Genomic DNA, 18,630 nt, shown 5'->3' with positions numbered 1-18,630 from the left:
TCCTCCCCTTCCACCTGTGTCCTTCTGTTTACCCTCCTCCTCTCGACTGAAGAGTTGTACAGTTTGATGGCATGGGGGACAAAGGAGTTTTTTAGTCGGTTTGTTCTGCATCTGAGGAGGAGCAGCCTGTTGCTGAAGGAGCTTCTCTGGTTGCTGATGACAGTGTGCAGAGGGTGACTGGCATCGTCCAAAATATGCAGCAGCTTGTCCACAGTGCTATTCTCTGCCAGTGTCACAAGAGGGTCCAGTTTCGTGACGATGACAGAACCGGCCCGTCTGATCAGCTTGTCCAGTCTGGCTGAGTCCCTCTTTGACGTGCTGCCCCCCCAGCACACCACAGAGTAAAAGATTACACTAGCTACCACCGACTGATAAAAAATCCAAAGGAGTTTCCTGCAGATGTTGAAGGATCGCAGTCTCCTCAGGAAATACAGTCTGCTTTGGCCTTTTTTGTAGAAGTGGTTGGTGTGTGTAGTCCAGTCCAGCTTATTGTCCAGCCACAGACCAAGATACTTGTATGAGTCTACAGCTTCTACCTCAACCGGTCGCGGCTTTGGTCTGGACTTCCCAAAGTCAGTGACCAGCTCCTTAGTCATTGAGGTGTTGAGCTGCAGATGGTTGGTGTGACACCAGACAGTAAAGTCCCTCGCCAAGCTTCTGTACTCCTCCTCTCTGTCGTCCCTGATATACCCCACGATGGCTGTATCATCCGCAAACCTCTGAATGTGACACGACTCAGAGAAATCTGAGGTATAGTGTGAAAAGAAGCGGAGCCAGAACTGTCCCCTGAGGTGCTCCTGTGCTGCTGATCAAAGTGTCCGATGTGTCCTACGTGTAGCTCGTGGCTAATGCTGGTGGTGAGGTTATTTGACTGGCAGCAAGCCTTGTGTGTTTTCTTCATTTTGTTTCATGTACACATGTTGTATTGTGTGCTAACCAAATGCAACAACTGTGTCAAGATAGTAGTTTGACTAGCTGTAAAATATGCATTATTATTTCTACTTCACTCAGAGGCACATGAACAATTTCTTCTGGCAGAATGAGTTTATGTTATGTATTCATTATGTATTGATATCCTGATGGTGAATTCCTGATTTAATTACACAGAATACAATCAGGGTATCTTTTGAATTGTTTGTTTAAAATGCCTATAGAGTGCTCCTCTCTGAAGGCTGTCATTCAAGACAGCTTTGCTGCTTGTGTTGACTACAGGCAGATAGGTGACGAAACCCCCACTGTGGTGTAGCACGTTCCAAATGTGGTGTAGCAGCATTGACAGCCTTATTTGATTTTGATGCATTATTCATTTTTGTGCAGTGTCAGTTTAAAAAAAAAAGAAAGAAAGAAAGAAAAGAAAAACTTACTTTGGGTTCCTTAGGGACAAAAATGTTCCCATTAAAACAAAATGTTTTGATAACCCTTGCAAAATATGAGTTTTTTCCCCCACCAGATAACATAATTTAGCTGTGGGTATTGGTGTCAGAATGTGGTGTGTATGTGTGTATTAAAAAATAAATGTGTGTGTGTTTGAGAGTGTGTACGTAAATGTGTGTTTGCAGCTAAACATGGAGAATTTATATTGTCTTGCAGGTCTGCATTTATAGCATTATGTCTAAATCTGTCTCTCTCTCTATCTCCCTCTCTCACACACACAAACACACACTCACAAGCACACACACCTTCACTAACAGACAATGCTATAAATGCACACATTCAAGACAATACAAATTGTAACTTTAATAAACTCCATTTGTACCTGCATATACAGTAAACACATTTACATATACACACTCACACACACATTTATTTTTCAATTCACACAGACAAATTAGACTCCCACACCCATACCAACACATCCAGGTCATTTTGGATGCAACCACATTTTACACTGGTCTGCTGTGTTTCATAATACAGGACCAGCAGGACTGTGTAACACTGATTTCATTGTATTCTCCCATAGGCAAAACACAACAAACTACAATTTTGAACCCCTGGCTCCAGAATGACAGCACAGAACACAGGAATGCATGAAGTATTATATTTTGGCAGGGAGGTCAAAAATGTAGTTTTAATGGGGACATTTTTGTCATTAAGAGTCTAAGAGGAACGGTTATTTCTATATAGTGTAGCATAGAACTATTATAAGTGATTGTTTGAAATTAAAAAATGAATCAATTGAAAAGAATATCCTTAGAGAATTTGATGCTATATGCATGAACATAGCCCAAATGATCAAGAAAATTAAAAAAGAATGAAAAGCCAAAAATGTCTTTAGTGAGGCACAAGGGTTAAAAAGAAACTAGAGAGTAAATAATACAGAGTAAATATTGTTACATTTTGAGAAAAAAGGTTTATTGAATAAACACAGTGTAAGAAAACAATTAAACAGCTAGTTCATATTTTATGAACTCTGTCAAAAGGCTCCAAAAGGATGTCTCTTATTCAGCAGCTTCAGACTAGAAAGAAATCAAGAAAGAAGATTCAGCATCTATTCTTACAATAAAACGTAAATTAAAATGGAATGAAAATATGTGCCTTGTAAAAAATTTAAATACCCCATTAAACTAAGTTGCCCACATAATAATCTTTGTAAAATATTATCACATGGTTACCTTTCCATGATCACGGCTCTTGGCTCTCAGCTTGTTGACCTGGGACTCTGCAATGTCAGCACGCTCCTGAGCTTCCTCCATCTCATGCTGGACCTTCCTGAACCTGGACAAGTGAGTATTGGCCTGCTCCTCCTGCAAAGTGTTTGGAGTTTAAGTATGTTGTATTTTTTTAATTTTACATCATATTAGTATGTTTTCTTTCTGTATTTTTTTTATTTGTGCGACATTCCTGCATAGAAAATTACAAAACATTGGACTCACAGCCTCCTCAGCCTGTCTCTTGTAAGCCTTGACTTTGAGCTGCAGCTTATCCACCAGATCCTGAAGTCTGTGCACATTCTTCTTGTCCTCCTCAGTCTATTCAAAAGAAGCAATGTTACTGATGCTCTATAGTGAGAAAATTTCAAAACCAAGCTATCACGATAGTTTTTAGTTAAATCCAAACCTACCTGGTAAGTCAGCTCCTTCACTCTCCTCTCATATTTGCGGACTCCCTTAACAGCATCAACTCCATGTCTCTGCTCAGCTTCAACTTCACCTTCAAGTTCACGAACCTGTAATGTGATGATTCATAGTATATCAAAACCTTGTAAAGGAATTTTAGTAGTTAGAAAAGTGAATTAAGTCCACATATTGAAAGTGTGATTGACATCCTGAAGCAGATGTATTAAGAGCATACCCTTGACTCCAGTTTCTGGAGCTGCTTCTTGCCACCCTTCATGGCCAGGTTCTCAGCTTCATCCAGACGGTGCTGCAAGTCCTTGACTGTGACCTCCAGGTTCTTTTTCATCCTCTCCAGGTGAGCACTGGTGTCCTGCTCCTTCTTCAGCTCCTCAGCCATCATGGCAGCCTGAAATGATGGGCATCATACATAAACATGTGTTTTGTGAAGGGAAGTTGAATTTTATAAAAAGAAGACTCATATACAAACTCACATCAGTGATAGCCTTTTTGGCTTTCTCCTCAGCATTTCTTGCTTCCTGAACAGCATCGTCCACTTCGCCCTGAACCTGTACAAGGTCAGACTCCAGCTTCTTCTTGGTGTTCAACAGGCTGGTGTTCTGAAAATTAAAAAAGTCACCTTTCATTTTATGTTATGTATACAAAAGCTGGTATGTATACTATATTCATTCTGTAAAAAGGCATTTTCTTGTTAATTCTTGAATATAAACCTGAGAGTGAAGCAGTCCAACACGCTCACTAGCATCAACCAACTCCTGCTCAGCCACTTTGCGTCCCCTCTCTGTCTGCTCAAGAGCGGCTCTGAGCTCCTCAATCTCAGCCACCATCAGGCCATTTCTGCGCTCCACCATGGCAACCTGCTCCTTCATGTCTTCCTGTCCTCTGACCGCATCATCAAGGTGCAGTTGGGCATCCTGATAACACGTGCAAGGGTAAAGACTTAACTTTCTTTTCTTTGTAAGATGTGTTTATTCATTGATCAGACAAAGCTCACCTTGAGCTGTCCCTGGACATTCCTCAGTTGTTTCTGAGCCTCAGCAGCCTGCCTGTTAGCATGACTCAGCTGAATCTCCATCTCATTCAGATCTCCCTCCATCTTCTTCTTGACTCTCAGGGCATCATTCCTGCTCCTGACCTCAGCATCGAGAGTGCTCTGCATGGAGTCAGTCACCCTCTGGCTGTTCCTCTTGATCTGCTCCATCTCCTCATCCTTTTCTGCCAGCTTCCTGTCTACTTCACCTTTGATCTGGTTAAGTTCAAGTTGAACACGGAGAATCTTGGCTTCCTCATGCTCCAGTGTACCCTTAAAGAAAAAGTTGAACGTACACTTAAAGGTTATTTTCTCAAAAAATTCCAATTAATACATGCAATTGAATTAACGCTTTTGTATTTTATCACACGTGGTCTTTTCGTATTGTTAATTATATTTTTACCTCTGCTTCCTCCAGTGCTGACTGAATTTCAGTTTTCTCAGTCTCCACGGTCTTCTTGGCTTTCTCCAGCTCATGGATGCTCTTTCCAGTCTCACCAATCTGTTCAGTCAGGTCTGAGATCTCCTCTGTAGCATATTAAAAGCCAAAATCCAGTGCAATTAGGTATCTACATTATATGTAGAAACCACATTATTCCACCACAAAATGTCATGACCTACAGCTACAGTCAAGGAAGTCAAGGAAGAAGCTGTATAATCACTACAATGTTGAATTAATATTATTTTAAATATAGTGTGGGATTGACTTACGCTGCAGGTTCTTGTTCTCTCTCTTCATGGTCTCCAGATGATCCAGAGCCTCCTCATAAGAGTTCTTCATCTTGAACAGTTCAGTGCTGAGAGAGCGAGCCTCCTTCTGGGCTCCTTCCAGCTCTGCCTGGCCCTCCTCATATTTCTGTTTCCATTCTGCAAGGACCTAGAATTATATAAATTAATAACAATGATTAAATACCAAAATAATTTTGTGTTTCATTCAAACCAGTGTGGTTTTGATTTCCTGTTACCTTATCAAAGTTCCTCTGCTTCTTGTCAAGGTTGGCAGCTAGAGAATTAGCTCTCTCTACATCAATCATGAGGTCCTCTACTTCACCCTGTAACCTCTGCTTGGTCTTCTCCAGAGAGGCGCACTTTGAGTTCACAGCCTCAATGGATTCCTCAGCATCCTGCAGACGCTGGGCAAGCTTTTTCCTGTAGTGAAGAATTTGTTTACACTTAATTGCATGTTGATAGTAAAATATGTGGAAGGTTTTCTGGAAAAGCAAGCAATTGAATTGAAGACTGAAGTCATTTAAAATGACTTACTTGGACTCCTCCAGCTCCTCAGTGCGCTGGATAGCATCAGTCTCATATTTGGTTCTCCACTGAGCCACTTCACTGTTGGCCTTGGACATTCCTCGCTGCAGTTCAGCTTTAGCTTCTTGCTCCTCCTCAAACTGCTCTCTGAGCAGATCACAGTCATGGCGGGCTGACTGAACAGCATGGGCCAGGGCATTCTTGGCCTTATGAAAAATGGAAGACATATTTTATTGACCAGATGTATCACAGAAATATGTATGTATTATTGAATAATCATATACATGGGTTCTTTAAAATAAAACAACTGTTTACAATACCAAGGATAAAAGTATTTTGGTGAATGTTCTTCATAATGTTTATGGTCATGATAATTATATCTATGTCATGGTGTATTTCATTATGAATGGACTTTCTGACAATGTTTTTTCTCTACGTACAACTATCATTCAACCCCTTTAACTTATGTCTGTCTCTGCAATATGTGACCTTTAACAGAGCATTTCCTCAGTAGGTATTACCTGGCTAAAGTTGAAAAAAAGGGTGCATCAATATTATGAGGCAAATCTTCCATTAACATTTTTTTTAAACTTCAATTTACTCTCTATTGTGGTTGAATATAATTTCTGTTATATGGGTCAATGTCGTGACGCTACTTTTTTTGTGTCCCTGTGGTTTAGTCAATTTTTAGGGGGTTAAAGTTTTTGCTTTTAATCGATTGTGAGAGAATATATGGGAGGATTATGGCGACAATGTCCCAGTAGTGTAACCATCAAAACTTGAACCAAAAAATTACACTTGCTCAAATGCTCAAATTCTCAGTAAAAGATTAATGGAATACAATTGTTCTAAATATTTAATATATTTGGGGAATCATGTCAAGTCAAGTGAACCACATGAAGTGTCTCAAAGTGTAACCACCATTTAAGAAGCCATTTTGTTAAAATTGTGAAAAAAGGCCATATAACAGGAGGTGGTTTTACAGAGAAGGACCCCCGATGATCACAACTGCTCAACAAAGTTAGAAGCTCTTAACAATTACTCATAATCTGACTTTTTCTGGTCTTGGTCAGGTTTAGTCAGTTTACATGTCCCATGGTGTAACCCTAGAAAACACGAGAACAAAAACTCAAAAATGAATATTTACTTTAAGAATTACGTTTCAAATATTGAGACATGTGCTTACACATGCTAATGCTAATGCTGCCGCATGAAACAGCTGGGTGGGAAGAATGTCATCACATGGCCTCAACCACCTGGCCTTTTTATAATATAATAACATCATCTGAACCACCTGACCTCTTTATAATATAATAAAATCATCTCTAAGCCAGAACCTCTGAACTCATGACGGAGGACTGGAACCAGCTCCTCTCTCTCTCTCTCTCTCTCTCTCTCTCTCTCTCTCTCTCTCTCTCTCTCTTGCTCTCTCTCTCTCTGTCTGCCCACACACACATGTTAACCAATACGTTAACCAAAATTCATATTGTCAGATTAAATATTTATCAACTGTATTCACAATATAAGACAACTTATGAGTTGTTGTTGTCAGGTGAGTTTTTTCTTTGTTCTATGATAAAACACATTAGTTACATTTTAAGATGAAATTAAAATGATTGTTGTTGAAAAATGTTTTTGTTTTGTTTTTTTTAGCACAGAATTTAGAAAGAAATTAGTTCATTTATTAAATGAAATTACAATGATGGTTTCTTGAGTGAATTTAAAATATTATACCCTAATCATTTCTTGTTGTCAGATGTTCCTTTTTCTAAACTGAAATATCATGAAAAACCAAGTTCACTGAACCTTGTTGACTGTCATATTTGATTTTCAGTGTCCATTTCTTCAACAAACAATGGTGTTTGACTGTAGAAGGAACATGGTCAGGCAGTATATCAGATTTTTATGAAAAAATACTGGTTACATCCATTGATGCAACCCAGTGTCCAGTTGGTGAAAGCAGTACTTTTTCCTAAAAATCTGATTATGTACAAGAAAATAAACTAAAATATGGTATACATGTAATCCACTTTTGATATGCAACAAAATGTTTTTTAACAAATTTTACATTATTGGCCCCAATTTATTTGGAAAAAATGATTGTTTTTAGAACATGTAAATGAAGGAATACTAAAAAAAAAATTCTTTTCATTTGATGTTTTAAAATGAAGAAATTATTTTTATGAATGCACTTAAATACACTGTAGGTGATTAAAATATTTAACATTTATCATTCTTTGCTCTCTTCTTTGTGGTTACACCATGGGACATTTTCAGGAGCACTCAGTCCTACTTTTGAAATGTTGCAAATGTTGTCAAATGACAATGAACAAAAACACAAAATCTACATATTAATAAACCTGCTTTATTGCTTTTAAAACTATTTTAAAGACATTTTTGAATTTCTCATCATGCCAACCCTTATTTTTCACTGACCCATATATTGGAATAATAAATTATCCTACAGTTGTTTATCATTATTTTCTGTTCAAGTTTTCAGTTTTTCATTGTTTGCAATGATAGTGACTGACATTTACTTAAAATGAAATGGAGTACCCAGTTCCACCAGTAGGCTATTAAAATAATACGAGATAAAAATGCTTTATACCTTCACTTCCTCCTCAACGTGTCTCTTCAACTCCTCAATCTGCTGAGTGTAAGCCTGTTTGCCCCTGGTCAGCTGGGAAACAAGAGCATCTTTCTCCTCAAGCTGGCGAGAAAACTCACCTGAATGACAAAATGTTAATGAGTCATTTATCAAAATGATCATATGTGGTTTTTATTACTAGTTTTTATCACAGGTGACTCACCATTCTCTGTCTGCAGTCTTGCCTTCTGTGCATTAATGTCATTCAGCTGGCGCACATTCTCATCATTTTTGGCTTTAAGCTCACTCAGCTGGTCTTCAATAGTTCTGCACATTTTTTCCAAGTTACCCTATAAAAACAAAACACGATGTATTTAGAAATATTAACATCAACAAAGCAAGTGTTTTGCATTTTGTCTAAGTTGGAGACATTTTCAAAATGATCCTATATAATCCATATTTATGAGCATAATGACAGTCAGTTATGAACTCACTTTGGATTTAGCTACAGCCTCCATGTTGCTGGAGAGATCATCAATCTCCATCTTGTACTCGCTCTTCTCCTTCTCCAACTTCTGCTTGACACGCTGGAGGTTATCAATCTGCTCTCCCAGCTCTGCAACACTGTCGGCCTGCTTCTTGCGGAGAGCTGCTGCGGTAGCTTCATGCTGGAGGGTTGACTCTTCAAGGTCACGGCGCAGCTTCTGGAACTCAGCCTCACGCTTCTTGTTCATCTCAATCTGAGCGGCTGTTGCTCCACCAGCTTCCTCAAGCCTCTCACTGATCTCCTCAAGTTCCCTGGAGAGGTCGGCTCTCTGTTTCTCCACCTTAGCCCGAGCAGCCCGTTCAGCCTCAATTTCTTCTTCCAGCTCCTCAACACGTGCCTAGGTTGGATGATCCCAATATAAAGAAGGCTTGTGAACTGAACACAATGTGAGCAGTGTTTTTTCAGTCACTGAGTATAACATTCATGTCAAATACTAACCTGGAGCTCCTTGATCTTCTTCTGAAGCTGAGCACCAAGAGACTGTTCATCCTCAATCTTGCTGAGCAACTGGCTGGTTTCAAACTCCTTCCTGGAATAGGAAAAAAGGTATTGCTGTTGTATTGCATTATGGCAATTAATCAATGTAAGGATTAAAGATAAAAACAGAATACTTACTTCTTGATTTTCTCCTCAGATTGCTGCTTGTCATTCTCCAGATCCATTATGGATTCCTGGGCCAGTTTCAGATCTCCCTCAAGCTTCCTCTTGGCTCTCTCAAGGTCCATACGGAGCTTCTTCTCTTGCTCCAGTGATCCCTCAAGCTTTTGAGATGATATTATAATGTTCACATGAGATAATGTTTTGAATTTTTATCATGGAATGTCGATTCTCACACACAAGTTAACAATACAAACACGTTATCAAAAGCAATGTTTCCTCACATCGTCCACTTGTTGTTCCAGCTTAGTCTTGGCCTTGGTCAGAGTGTTGACTTTGTCCTCCTCTGCCTGGAGATCATCCAGTGTTTGCTGGTGAGCCTCTTGGAGGGCTTTCTTCTCCTTGGTCAACTTGGCAAGAGACTCATCTTGAGATGCCATCTCCTCTGTCAGGTTTTTCACCTGAAAAAGTCGGGAAACGTGCATTATTTCCATCACTTTATACCCATATGTTTGAAAGTTAACATCAAATACATTGCCTTTTTTATTTTTATAAATACAGGATTAAAATGATTCCAACCTTGTTTTCAGTTGCATGTTTCTCCTTCTCCACTTTAGCCAAGGTGAGCTCCAAGTCATCAATATCTTTCTTCAGCTCAGAGCATTCATCCTCCAGCTTCCTCTTCTTGGCAGTCAGCTCAGCATTGATTTCCTCTTCATCTTCCAGTCTCTCAGTTGTCTCTTTGAGTTTGGCCTCAAGTTGGATCTTGCTCTTAATCAGGCCTTCACACCTTTCTTCAGCATCTGAGAGATTCTCACATTCCTACAGTATATTTTTAAGATACAGTAAATTAATAAGCAATTTATTCTCTGAATGTACATAAATAGTTTCGGGATTAATAAAAATGTGAAAATGTTAACTACAATATTCGATTAATGGAGTGTGGATATGACAGTCACTCTTGCTTTCGTATCCTACTTACCGCAGACACTTGCAGTTGCAGGTCATTCTTTTCCTGCAGCAGGGAAACCATCTTCTCCTCCAGCTCCTTCTTCTTGGCCAGAGCAGCAGCCAGGTCTGTCTGCATCTTTCCATAGTTCTCCTTCATCGCGGACAGCTCCTTTTCAGTCTCAGCACTCTTCAGAAGAGGCTTGATCTTGAAGTAGAGATTCATCCATGGCCAGTTTTTCACATTCATGAATGAACGGATATTGTACTGAATGGAGAAGATAGCTTCCCTGGAAAATTAATATGAATAAAGTGTAACTTTTCTGTAATGTTATTTCATTAAAAAAAAAAAAGAATGAATGAATAGAACAGTTCAGTGTACTGATAATCGTACCTCCTCTCCATCATCTTTACAAACTCTGTCCTCATGAGATATCCTCTGCAGAGAGCTTGAGTCATGGTCACCAGACTAGCCAGTTTTTCATCTCTCATCTCCTCCAGACCACCCAGCAGACCAGCTTTGAAGAACACCTGTGCAGTTGTTTGAAAGGACTCAGTAATCAGCGTTCATTGATACAAAAGGATATATGTACATGCCATACTTGACATTGTTCATAGAGATTAACCTTTGTGTGTCCAAACTTGTATTGAGTGTGATCCACATCAATAGAGCCTAGCAGCTTCTCAGCAGCTTTCTTGTTGTCAATGAACTGTCCCTCAGGGATGACGCTGGCATTCAATACTTTGTATCTACAAGAGAATATTGTGTTGTTACTTACAGTGACCCCACATCTTGGTGGGCTGTTTTAAACTCAACTGAAATCAACTTGATTTGCTTATATTAAATTATATCACCTCTGCTTGAAGTCACCATAGAGGATTCTGCTGGGGAAGCCCTTTCTGCAGATTCTGATGCCTTCCAGCACACCGTTACACCTCAGCTGATGGATGACCAAGAAGTTCTCCATAAGACCTGAAAGTTACAAAATAATATTCAAAATGTTTGTTTTCATCAATGTGTCACATTCAGTGTGCAACATTAGGCCAGGTGCTTCTTACCGGGGGTCTTTGTTTCATTGGGAATGAGGCAACGGACAAAATGAGGGTGAGTGCTCCTCAAGTTGGTCATCAGTTTGCCCAAGTTCTCCTGTGGATCAGCAAAATAAGAAAAATATTAGTATTTTAAGATTATGGTTTTAATAGTTTAAAGTATGAAACAATACATACCCTGAAAAGAGCAGACACAGTCTGGAAGGAACCACCCTTCTTCTTTCCAGCCTTTTTGCCACCACCACCAGCAGCCTCTGTTTTCACAAAAACATTTAATAAATAAGTAACTAAATAAGTAATTATTTTAAGTTTTCTCTGTGTAAAGGTTTTTTCTTAATTAATGGTGCGCGATTTTACATGCATGTATATTAATACAGAATAGTCAGCAGCTTTATACAAGGCCTGCATGCAGAGTAACAGACACATGGTTTCTTATTCCTCACTGCAATCTTACTGCATGTTGTGTTTCACACAGAACATATCACCTATACTGTTATTCAGAGTTTCTGATCATTCTCCTCAGGCTTATTTCTCACCTTCAGCTCCACCATGTTTTGCATACAGGAAAGCTAGAAGTTTGTTGGAGGCCTTCTGGTAGAGCTGGATAACTGAATCATTCAGGGGGTCCTTGTTCTTGTCCAACCAGCCAGCGATATTGTAGTCCACTGTACCAGCATAGTGAACCAGGGAGAAGTGAGCCTCAGGCGCGCCCTTTTTAGGCTTTGGCTTCTCAAAGGCCTTGGTCTTGCCAAGATGCTGATCATGCAACTTGTTCTTGAAAGAAGTGTCAGAGGCCTTGGGGAACATGCACTCCTCTTCAAGGATGGAGAAGATGCCCATTGGCTGAGAAAAAAAAAAGAAATTTCACATCAAAGGTTTAAATGTGGAAGCAAACATTTGCATGATTCAAGAAATCACTTTGACTTGATTGAGTACTGACCTTCTCAATAAGCTCAATGCAGGCAGCCAAGTCCATACCAAAGTCAATGAACTCCCAGATAATGCCTTCTTTCTTGTACTCCTCTTGCTCCAGGACAAACATGTGGTGGTTGAAGAACTGTTGCAGTTTCTCATTGGTGAAGTTGATGCAGAGTTGCTCCAGACTGTTGAACTGTAATTATGGTGACATAATGCGTCATAGAAAAACATTGCAACAGGATGCAACTAAAATATTCTTCAGATCACTCACATCAAAGATCTCAAATCCAGCGATATCCAACACTCCAATGAAGTACTGTCTTGGCTGCTTTGTGTCCAGCATCTCATTGATACGGATGACCATCCACAAGAACATTTTCTCATAGATAGACTTGCACAGAGCACTGACAGCATTGTTGACCTAGAAATAAAGATTTTAGAATGATCACAATCATATTTTCTTGTTAAAATGGAAATATTGCCATTTTGTTTTTCAAATATTAAACTTTCTTTATCTTACCTGTGGCACAGTCTGACCTTTAGTCACCATCTCATTTCCAACCTTGACTCTTGGGTAGCACAGAGCTTTCAACATATCCGCTGAGTTCAGGCCCAGGAGGTAGGCGATTTTATCAGCCACTGATGGAAAAACAAACTGTTAGCCATCTGTGAACTGTGATATGTTTACAAATATATGTTACATATTAATCAATGGTAGATTTTCTATAAGATATCATTATCCGAGTTACCCTCAGTGCCCTCAGGTTCAGCCTGCTCCTCACGCTGCTTCTGCTTGAATTTCATGCTGCCATGATGAATCACAGCACCAGTCAGCTTGTAGATGCCCTGCTTCTCCTCAGCAGTGAAGCCCAAAATGTCAATAGCAGTCTACATTGTACATGAAGAAGAGTTATTGGTATTTGAAAACAACTTCCCGGTTGCATTAAGCATGCAAGATATACTTAACTAAAATGTTTACTTACATCTGTTGCAATGAACTCCTCCACATCATCAATGCTCTTGACAGTGATTTCACCCTGACTGATCATTGGGTAGTCATAGGGGTTGGTGGTGATCAGAAGAGCCTCTACATGGGCATAGTAAAAATACACATCATTGCTTAGTCTTGTCTCTGGCATTATTTAAGTTTCAGTGTCAAATTTACAAAGTAACATACCCAGAAGCTGAGGTTGGTGGCCAGTCATCAGCTGATAGAATATGTGGTAGCTCCTTTCAGCAGACAACTGGAAGGTTACACGGGACTTCTCCAGCAGATCTAAGAAAAAAAAAATTTAACCAGAGACTGTGTGATCACTCTATTACATTTAAAACTGTTACTTTATCAAAAATATATGACACTCCAGATTAATCTTGATTCAAATCATGGTTGACACTTACAAGTTTCAATATCAGCTGAAGCCAGCTTTCCAGTAGAGCCAAAGTGGATTCTGATGAATTTACCCTAGGGAGCCAGATCATTGATAACATCAGTTTTTGTAATTTAGCAAGAATATGTCTTGAGATGTTCCCTTGATTACTTACAAAACGAGAGGAGTTGTCATTCCTCACAGTCTTGGCATTACCATAGGACTCCAGCAGAGGGTTGGCTGCGACAATTTGGTCCTCAAGGGAGCCCTGCAAGAGAGGATTTGAGTTACATGGGCTTAACATTGAAAATAACTTTCCTCTGACAAACAGTTTTATCTTAAAAGACCAATTTACCTGCATCTTTCCAGGAACTGGCTCAGCCTTCTTGGCTCCAATAGCTGCAATTGTTGCAAAGTACTGGATGACACGTTTGGTGTTGACAGTCTTTCCTGCACCGGATTCTCCACTGGGGTATAAGAGACACATTTCAAGATTCTGCTTTATTATCATTATATGATTTAGCATTACATTTCTGTTGTACTTACGTGATCAAGATAGACTGGTTCTCACGATCTGAAATACAAACATAGACATTTCAAAAGAATGTCTTTTTTTGCAATTCCCTCAAAAAGCTTTTGTGTAAGCTTAATTCTACATGATTTAACACTGCTAACTTTAATTTTACCTGTGTGCATGAACTGATAGGCATTATCAGAGATGGAGAAGATATGAGGTGGTGCCTCAATCCTCTTCTTGCCTCTGTATCCTCCCACAACTACAGCATCATACACAGGAAGCCACTTGTAGGGATTCACAACAACGCAAAACAGCCCAGAATAGGTCTGTAATAGCACAAATAGAAAATAAACATAGTGTTAACGTTTAGATTCTCAGATCTAAATACTGCATTAGTTAAGTGGAAACTCACGTAGATCATCCAGGATGCAAAACGCTCTTTGAGGTTATACAACACAGTAGGCTCATTGAGGTGGGTCATCATGACCATGTCCTCAATTTTATCAAACTTTGGAGGGTTTCTGGGAAAGATTTCATCTTCTTTTACAGTGAGTTCCTGGAAAAAGAGAAACAGTAAAAGTGGTTTTCCTAAGATTTATTTTTCAAATTTAGAGTTCATCAGATGGATGTCCTTGTTAATCGTTGCGTTAGTATGAACTCAAAGCTACTAATTATTTTTTACTAATAATTTTAAACAAATGTTTATGTGAAAAAATGAGAAATCCCAACATAGTAAAGGGTCTTCATTGGAAATACACCTACCTGTCCATCCTCAGTCTGAACTGTGGCTTTGCCACCCTCTCTCTTCACAAGTTTACCCTTGAGATACATTTCTTCCTTATGCGTCACAAAGAAGGAAGTTTTGGCATCAAAAGGAGCGGCTTGAGCCTCAATCCTTTCCCTCTCTGGCTTCCGGAGGTAGATGGCCGCCGGGCCATAGCACTCCATCTCCGCATCTGTGCTCATGGTGGCACTTTAGTGGAGCCTGAAAAGATAGTTTTTAAATATCAACATGATGTAGTAATGGTCTTGTATTCATCTGATGTTGGAGATTTCAACATATTTTACCTCAGCTGCTTCCAAAAACGGGTGACTGGTACAGTATTTGGTGGTGTCTTAAGATGCTATGAAAAAGATCATTAATCATGAGTACAATAACTTTTTTAAATTTTTTTTTGCATTTTAAATTTCCCTTGCATGGAGTCAGTTTGACAGCAGTCGAGCATGAAGGTGGACTTATTTATACTCAACTAATAAGTATTCAGTTGAATCATTCAAGTTCAAGACTCTCCTATCTACTCAACCCAGTGTTATGGATATAATTAATCAATTGCGTGAATTCTGAAAAACATAACTTCTTAAATTTGTTCAAAGTATTTCAAGAAAGACTACTTTGATATGCCATGAAATATTATCTGAATTTAAATCAGACAAAGAATCATGGACAATATGCATTTGCAATTTACAAAACATTAATTTTACTGACTGAACAATAGGAATTAAAACTGAGATCACAGTCGATATACTCACCTGAGTTGGGTGCCTACCAGTTCATGGAGAAGTCCCGGGCTGCTTCTTTTATAGAGGGTGGGAGTGCTTGGTCAGCTGCTGTCTCTGACTCAGTTTGGGCATGGCCTCATCCTGTTGCTTATTTTGTAGCAGTGATGTATATGCAGCTTGTAAGCATATTTATTTGTAACTGTAAATTGGAAAATACATAATGAAATATGAATTTGTACAAATTGATTACAAAAGTGAATGTGAAATACACAATGTTGTTGTAAAAATATAAATTAATTAAAATTGTTTAGTAAGAAAGTGGAATATTTGCAGTAGAATGGACTACACTGCCTATAAACTCTATTTAAATTATACTGAAGACAAATACCTTCTTCAGTGCTAAAATATTTTTAATTTACTTACAACATGCCTGCTTTCATCAGAAATGTTGACTGTGAACATATGCTCTTAAAAGAAAATATATAGTAGTATTGGGGGAAAACACATTAGACATTCACACATACTTCAGGAAAATATTTAGAGTGAAAGAGAGAGGCGCTCATTCATGTCTCCCTTAGATTAACTCAGTAATTCATAAAGTTGCAATTATAAATGTCCACTACTGTCTCCAAGTACATGCATGGAATGATGGCCAAATTTAATCATTCATTAAATAGTGCAGAATATGATTTGTGTACAATTCCAACAATACAGTTCTTGATTTAAAGGGCATGGAAGTTTAATCATGTAGTTAACATCAATGTTTTTTATTTCATGGGCAGCTTTGGGGGTTGGCTTTGGAGACCCATCAAGATTCCACTGGTATTCAGTTGCAGGACACTGCATAGTTGAGATCTTTGATAGTTCACTTCTAAATGACACTAATATACGACATATATTATCAACACATTCTGATTTAATGTTTATTTTAACATTTAATATAAACTATATGGTAAGTCTCGGGGAAAGTTGTTTAAAATGCTTCTTAATGTTTGACAATAGTACTGCTATGTTTACCAAAACTTTCATTGTGCTAACAAAAACCTCCTGTTCCTGTGTGTGTCAGTAATACCAAAATAATCCATCCATTATTCATAGCTGACTTTTCCACTATTTCATCTTAAAAATCTTATAAATGTAAACTTGTCAATTTGGAAATTTTGGAAATGAAAGCACTTTTTTGCTTAAGATTACATCACAATAATATTTTTAAAAGGCAAAGTCAGCTATATGTATGGAGCTTGATTTTGGAAATATGCCAATATATTTGTTGTCTACAGTTACTGAACTTTGGCACATCTCATATTCCAGTAATAAAATTGAAGATGAATTACCATCCATAAATATAGATTCCTATATGGTCATGAACACAGTTGCCAACTCATTTAGGTATAGCTCAAAATAAGTTGCACATGCAAAATTGACTACATCCAGTTGCTTCATTTGATAGTAAAGAAGACATTAAAGATGTAAGTCACGTGGCAGAATTTGAAGGCTTATGCCTGTTATGGCAAGTTTGAGTTAATTTGGCTCACCAAAGAAAACTGCTAAATATAGAAACACTTAACCAATAGCATGAAGTGGGCGAACAAATGTCTTTCTTAACTGGGTGTGACTCATTTCAAGCTGACTCTTAGGACATACAGTGATAATTTCAGCAAATGGTTAGAGAATTTAACCATTTGCCCTACTTGAAATTGAGGGTGCTGTTGGGCAGCATGTTCCCTAACTTGGCTACATAGAAGATCATGCCACTTTTCCCCAAACCATCACAGACAGAGGATAAGTAACCTGTAGTCCCAGATAACATAAATAGTCACGTCAATAACGCAAGTGGCTCATTAGGAGAAATGGCCAGCACCTGAATTGATGTGATTGCTCACCTTTATAAATAGAGGTCTGAGCAGTTTTTTGTCTACACACATTCACACACCCATACACTACAAACATTACTGATGAAACGACATACATATTTAAGTTTGTTTATTTAAATATTTATTTTTCCTATTTAAAAAGTAATGTGTGGTCTCCATATTTTGTCAAACTTTGATTTCTTCCAGGAGACTGCAAAGACTGCAAATACTTGCATGACTTGGCAAGGCACTACGATTTGTCGCCTGTGACATCCAAGTTAGAATATTTCATGGATGCAGGAAAGGCCTGAACCTCATTTTTTGATAATAATATTAATTTGAGAATAAACATATTTGTTCTTTATTGAAATTAAAAAATGTGTTCTCATAATCCTTTGTCATAATCTTGATGCATCTGGATTACAAAAGTTTAAAAAAGCATTACCGTAAAAAACTGTGTATAAGACGCATCTTTAATGCAATTTTTTTTCATTTAAAAGTGGAGTGCATCTTATATATCGGTGCTGTAATGTGTACAAATGCTCCAGTTGTTTCGGCAGCTAATGAAATTAGATAGGCTGTTGATGACCCGTTAATGCTGTATGCTGTACGGGAAAATTATTGTGTGTAGATCAGAAGTATTTCAGGACATTAGTTGCTGTGATGTTTCAGTATCTACAGACCAATCTGATGTTGAAGAGCGATGGGCAAAAGCGCGACTCGGATGCAGTAGTCTATTTGCACACAGTGATAGCTCCGATGAAGAGTTTTTGAGACTTGACTAAGCACACAGGTACACATTGTATTAAATATGTAAAGTTACTGTGTTATTTAAAAAGGTTTAATTGAAACTCATAGTCTAACTCGAACCTGATCTGAGTTAATACAACGGTCCAGTTCAGTTAAGCAAATTATTACCAGACCATTAACCATCAATCCAACACACTGTTTTTAGATGTAATATATGTGTTTGATTGTATTTCAAATAAAAGTAAATTGAGAAAGTTTTGGAGTATAAACATATGTGTTTATAAATAAATAACTACTGGTGCATTCAAATAAACCAGTTTGTAATAGAACAGCGTTTTTTCCAGCATGACACCTCCAAAATAGACTGCGTCTTATCAGTTTTACGGTACATGAACTAGATGGCCCAGAGTTCATTTTCAAACTTGAATCCAAAGAAGGCACATTAAATTGATCACAACGCATGTTCTGTCAGGTTACATGGAAGATATCCCATCATTATTCCTAGTAGCGGTCACAACTAGTGTGAAAGGAAACTTCAATTTCTTGTACCACGGCCTTCTCTTACTCTGTCCAGTTCAACTAAGAAGCAAAAAATCCATCATCATGGTGGGGGGACATAGAGCCAGACTGGGACAAAA

General features: G+C 38.4%; 1 protein-coding gene across 1 annotated transcript; it reads right to left on the bottom strand.

Annotated features, from left to right (window-relative positions):
- Positions 1-2,426: 2,426 nt before the first annotated feature.
- On the bottom strand, positions 2,427-14,855 carry LOC134000303 (myosin heavy chain, fast skeletal muscle-like). Its single transcript, XM_062439675.1, has 39 exons — positions 14,652-14,855; positions 14,302-14,445; positions 14,059-14,215; positions 13,919-13,946; positions 13,750-13,839; positions 13,548-13,668; positions 13,404-13,467; positions 13,183-13,281; positions 12,989-13,092; positions 12,755-12,893; positions 12,526-12,644; positions 12,277-12,426; positions 12,028-12,198; positions 11,624-11,930; positions 11,265-11,341; positions 11,097-11,184; positions 10,893-11,010; positions 10,664-10,787; positions 10,432-10,568; positions 10,072-10,327; positions 9,669-9,911; positions 9,374-9,550; positions 9,108-9,253; positions 8,931-9,021; positions 8,440-8,829; positions 8,169-8,295; positions 7,967-8,085; positions 5,368-5,564; positions 5,070-5,253; positions 4,816-4,981; positions 4,508-4,632; positions 4,069-4,377; positions 3,785-3,988; positions 3,548-3,673; positions 3,292-3,462; positions 3,062-3,166; positions 2,874-2,969; positions 2,613-2,744; positions 2,427-2,456 (listed from the first exon to the last, which is right to left on the bottom strand). Exons 1-39 carry the CDS (start codon positions 14,853-14,855, stop codon positions 2,439-2,441), a joined length of 5,823 nt encoding a protein of 1,940 aa, XP_062295659.1. The 3' UTR covers positions 2,427-2,438.
- Positions 14,856-18,630: the final 3,775 nt, after the last annotated feature.

The sequence above is a fragment of the Scomber scombrus genome, chromosome 18, assembly GCF_963691925.1.
Source record: "Scomber scombrus chromosome 18, fScoSco1.1, whole genome shotgun sequence".
NCBI lineage: Eukaryota > Metazoa > Chordata > Actinopteri > Scombriformes > Scombridae > Scomber > Scomber scombrus.
The sequence above is the reverse complement of the archived record's forward strand: the minus strand, read 5'-3'. Positions and strand labels throughout refer to the sequence as shown.

Excerpts from the sequence above, each read along its gene's own strand:
- LOC134000303 (XM_062439675.1), bottom strand. The coding sequence starts at position 14,855 with ATGAGCACAGATGCGGAGATGGAGTGCTATGGCCCGGCGGCCATCTAC. Across the intron at positions 12,427-12,525 it reads AAGGTCAGACTGTGCCACAG|GTCAACAATGCTGTCAGTGC; the intron begins GTAAGATAAAGA and ends CTTTATTTCTAG. Across the intron at positions 3,674-3,784 it reads TTGGACTGCTTCACTCTCAG|AACACCAGCCTGTTGAACAC; the intron begins GTTTATATTCAA and ends TTTAATTTTCAG.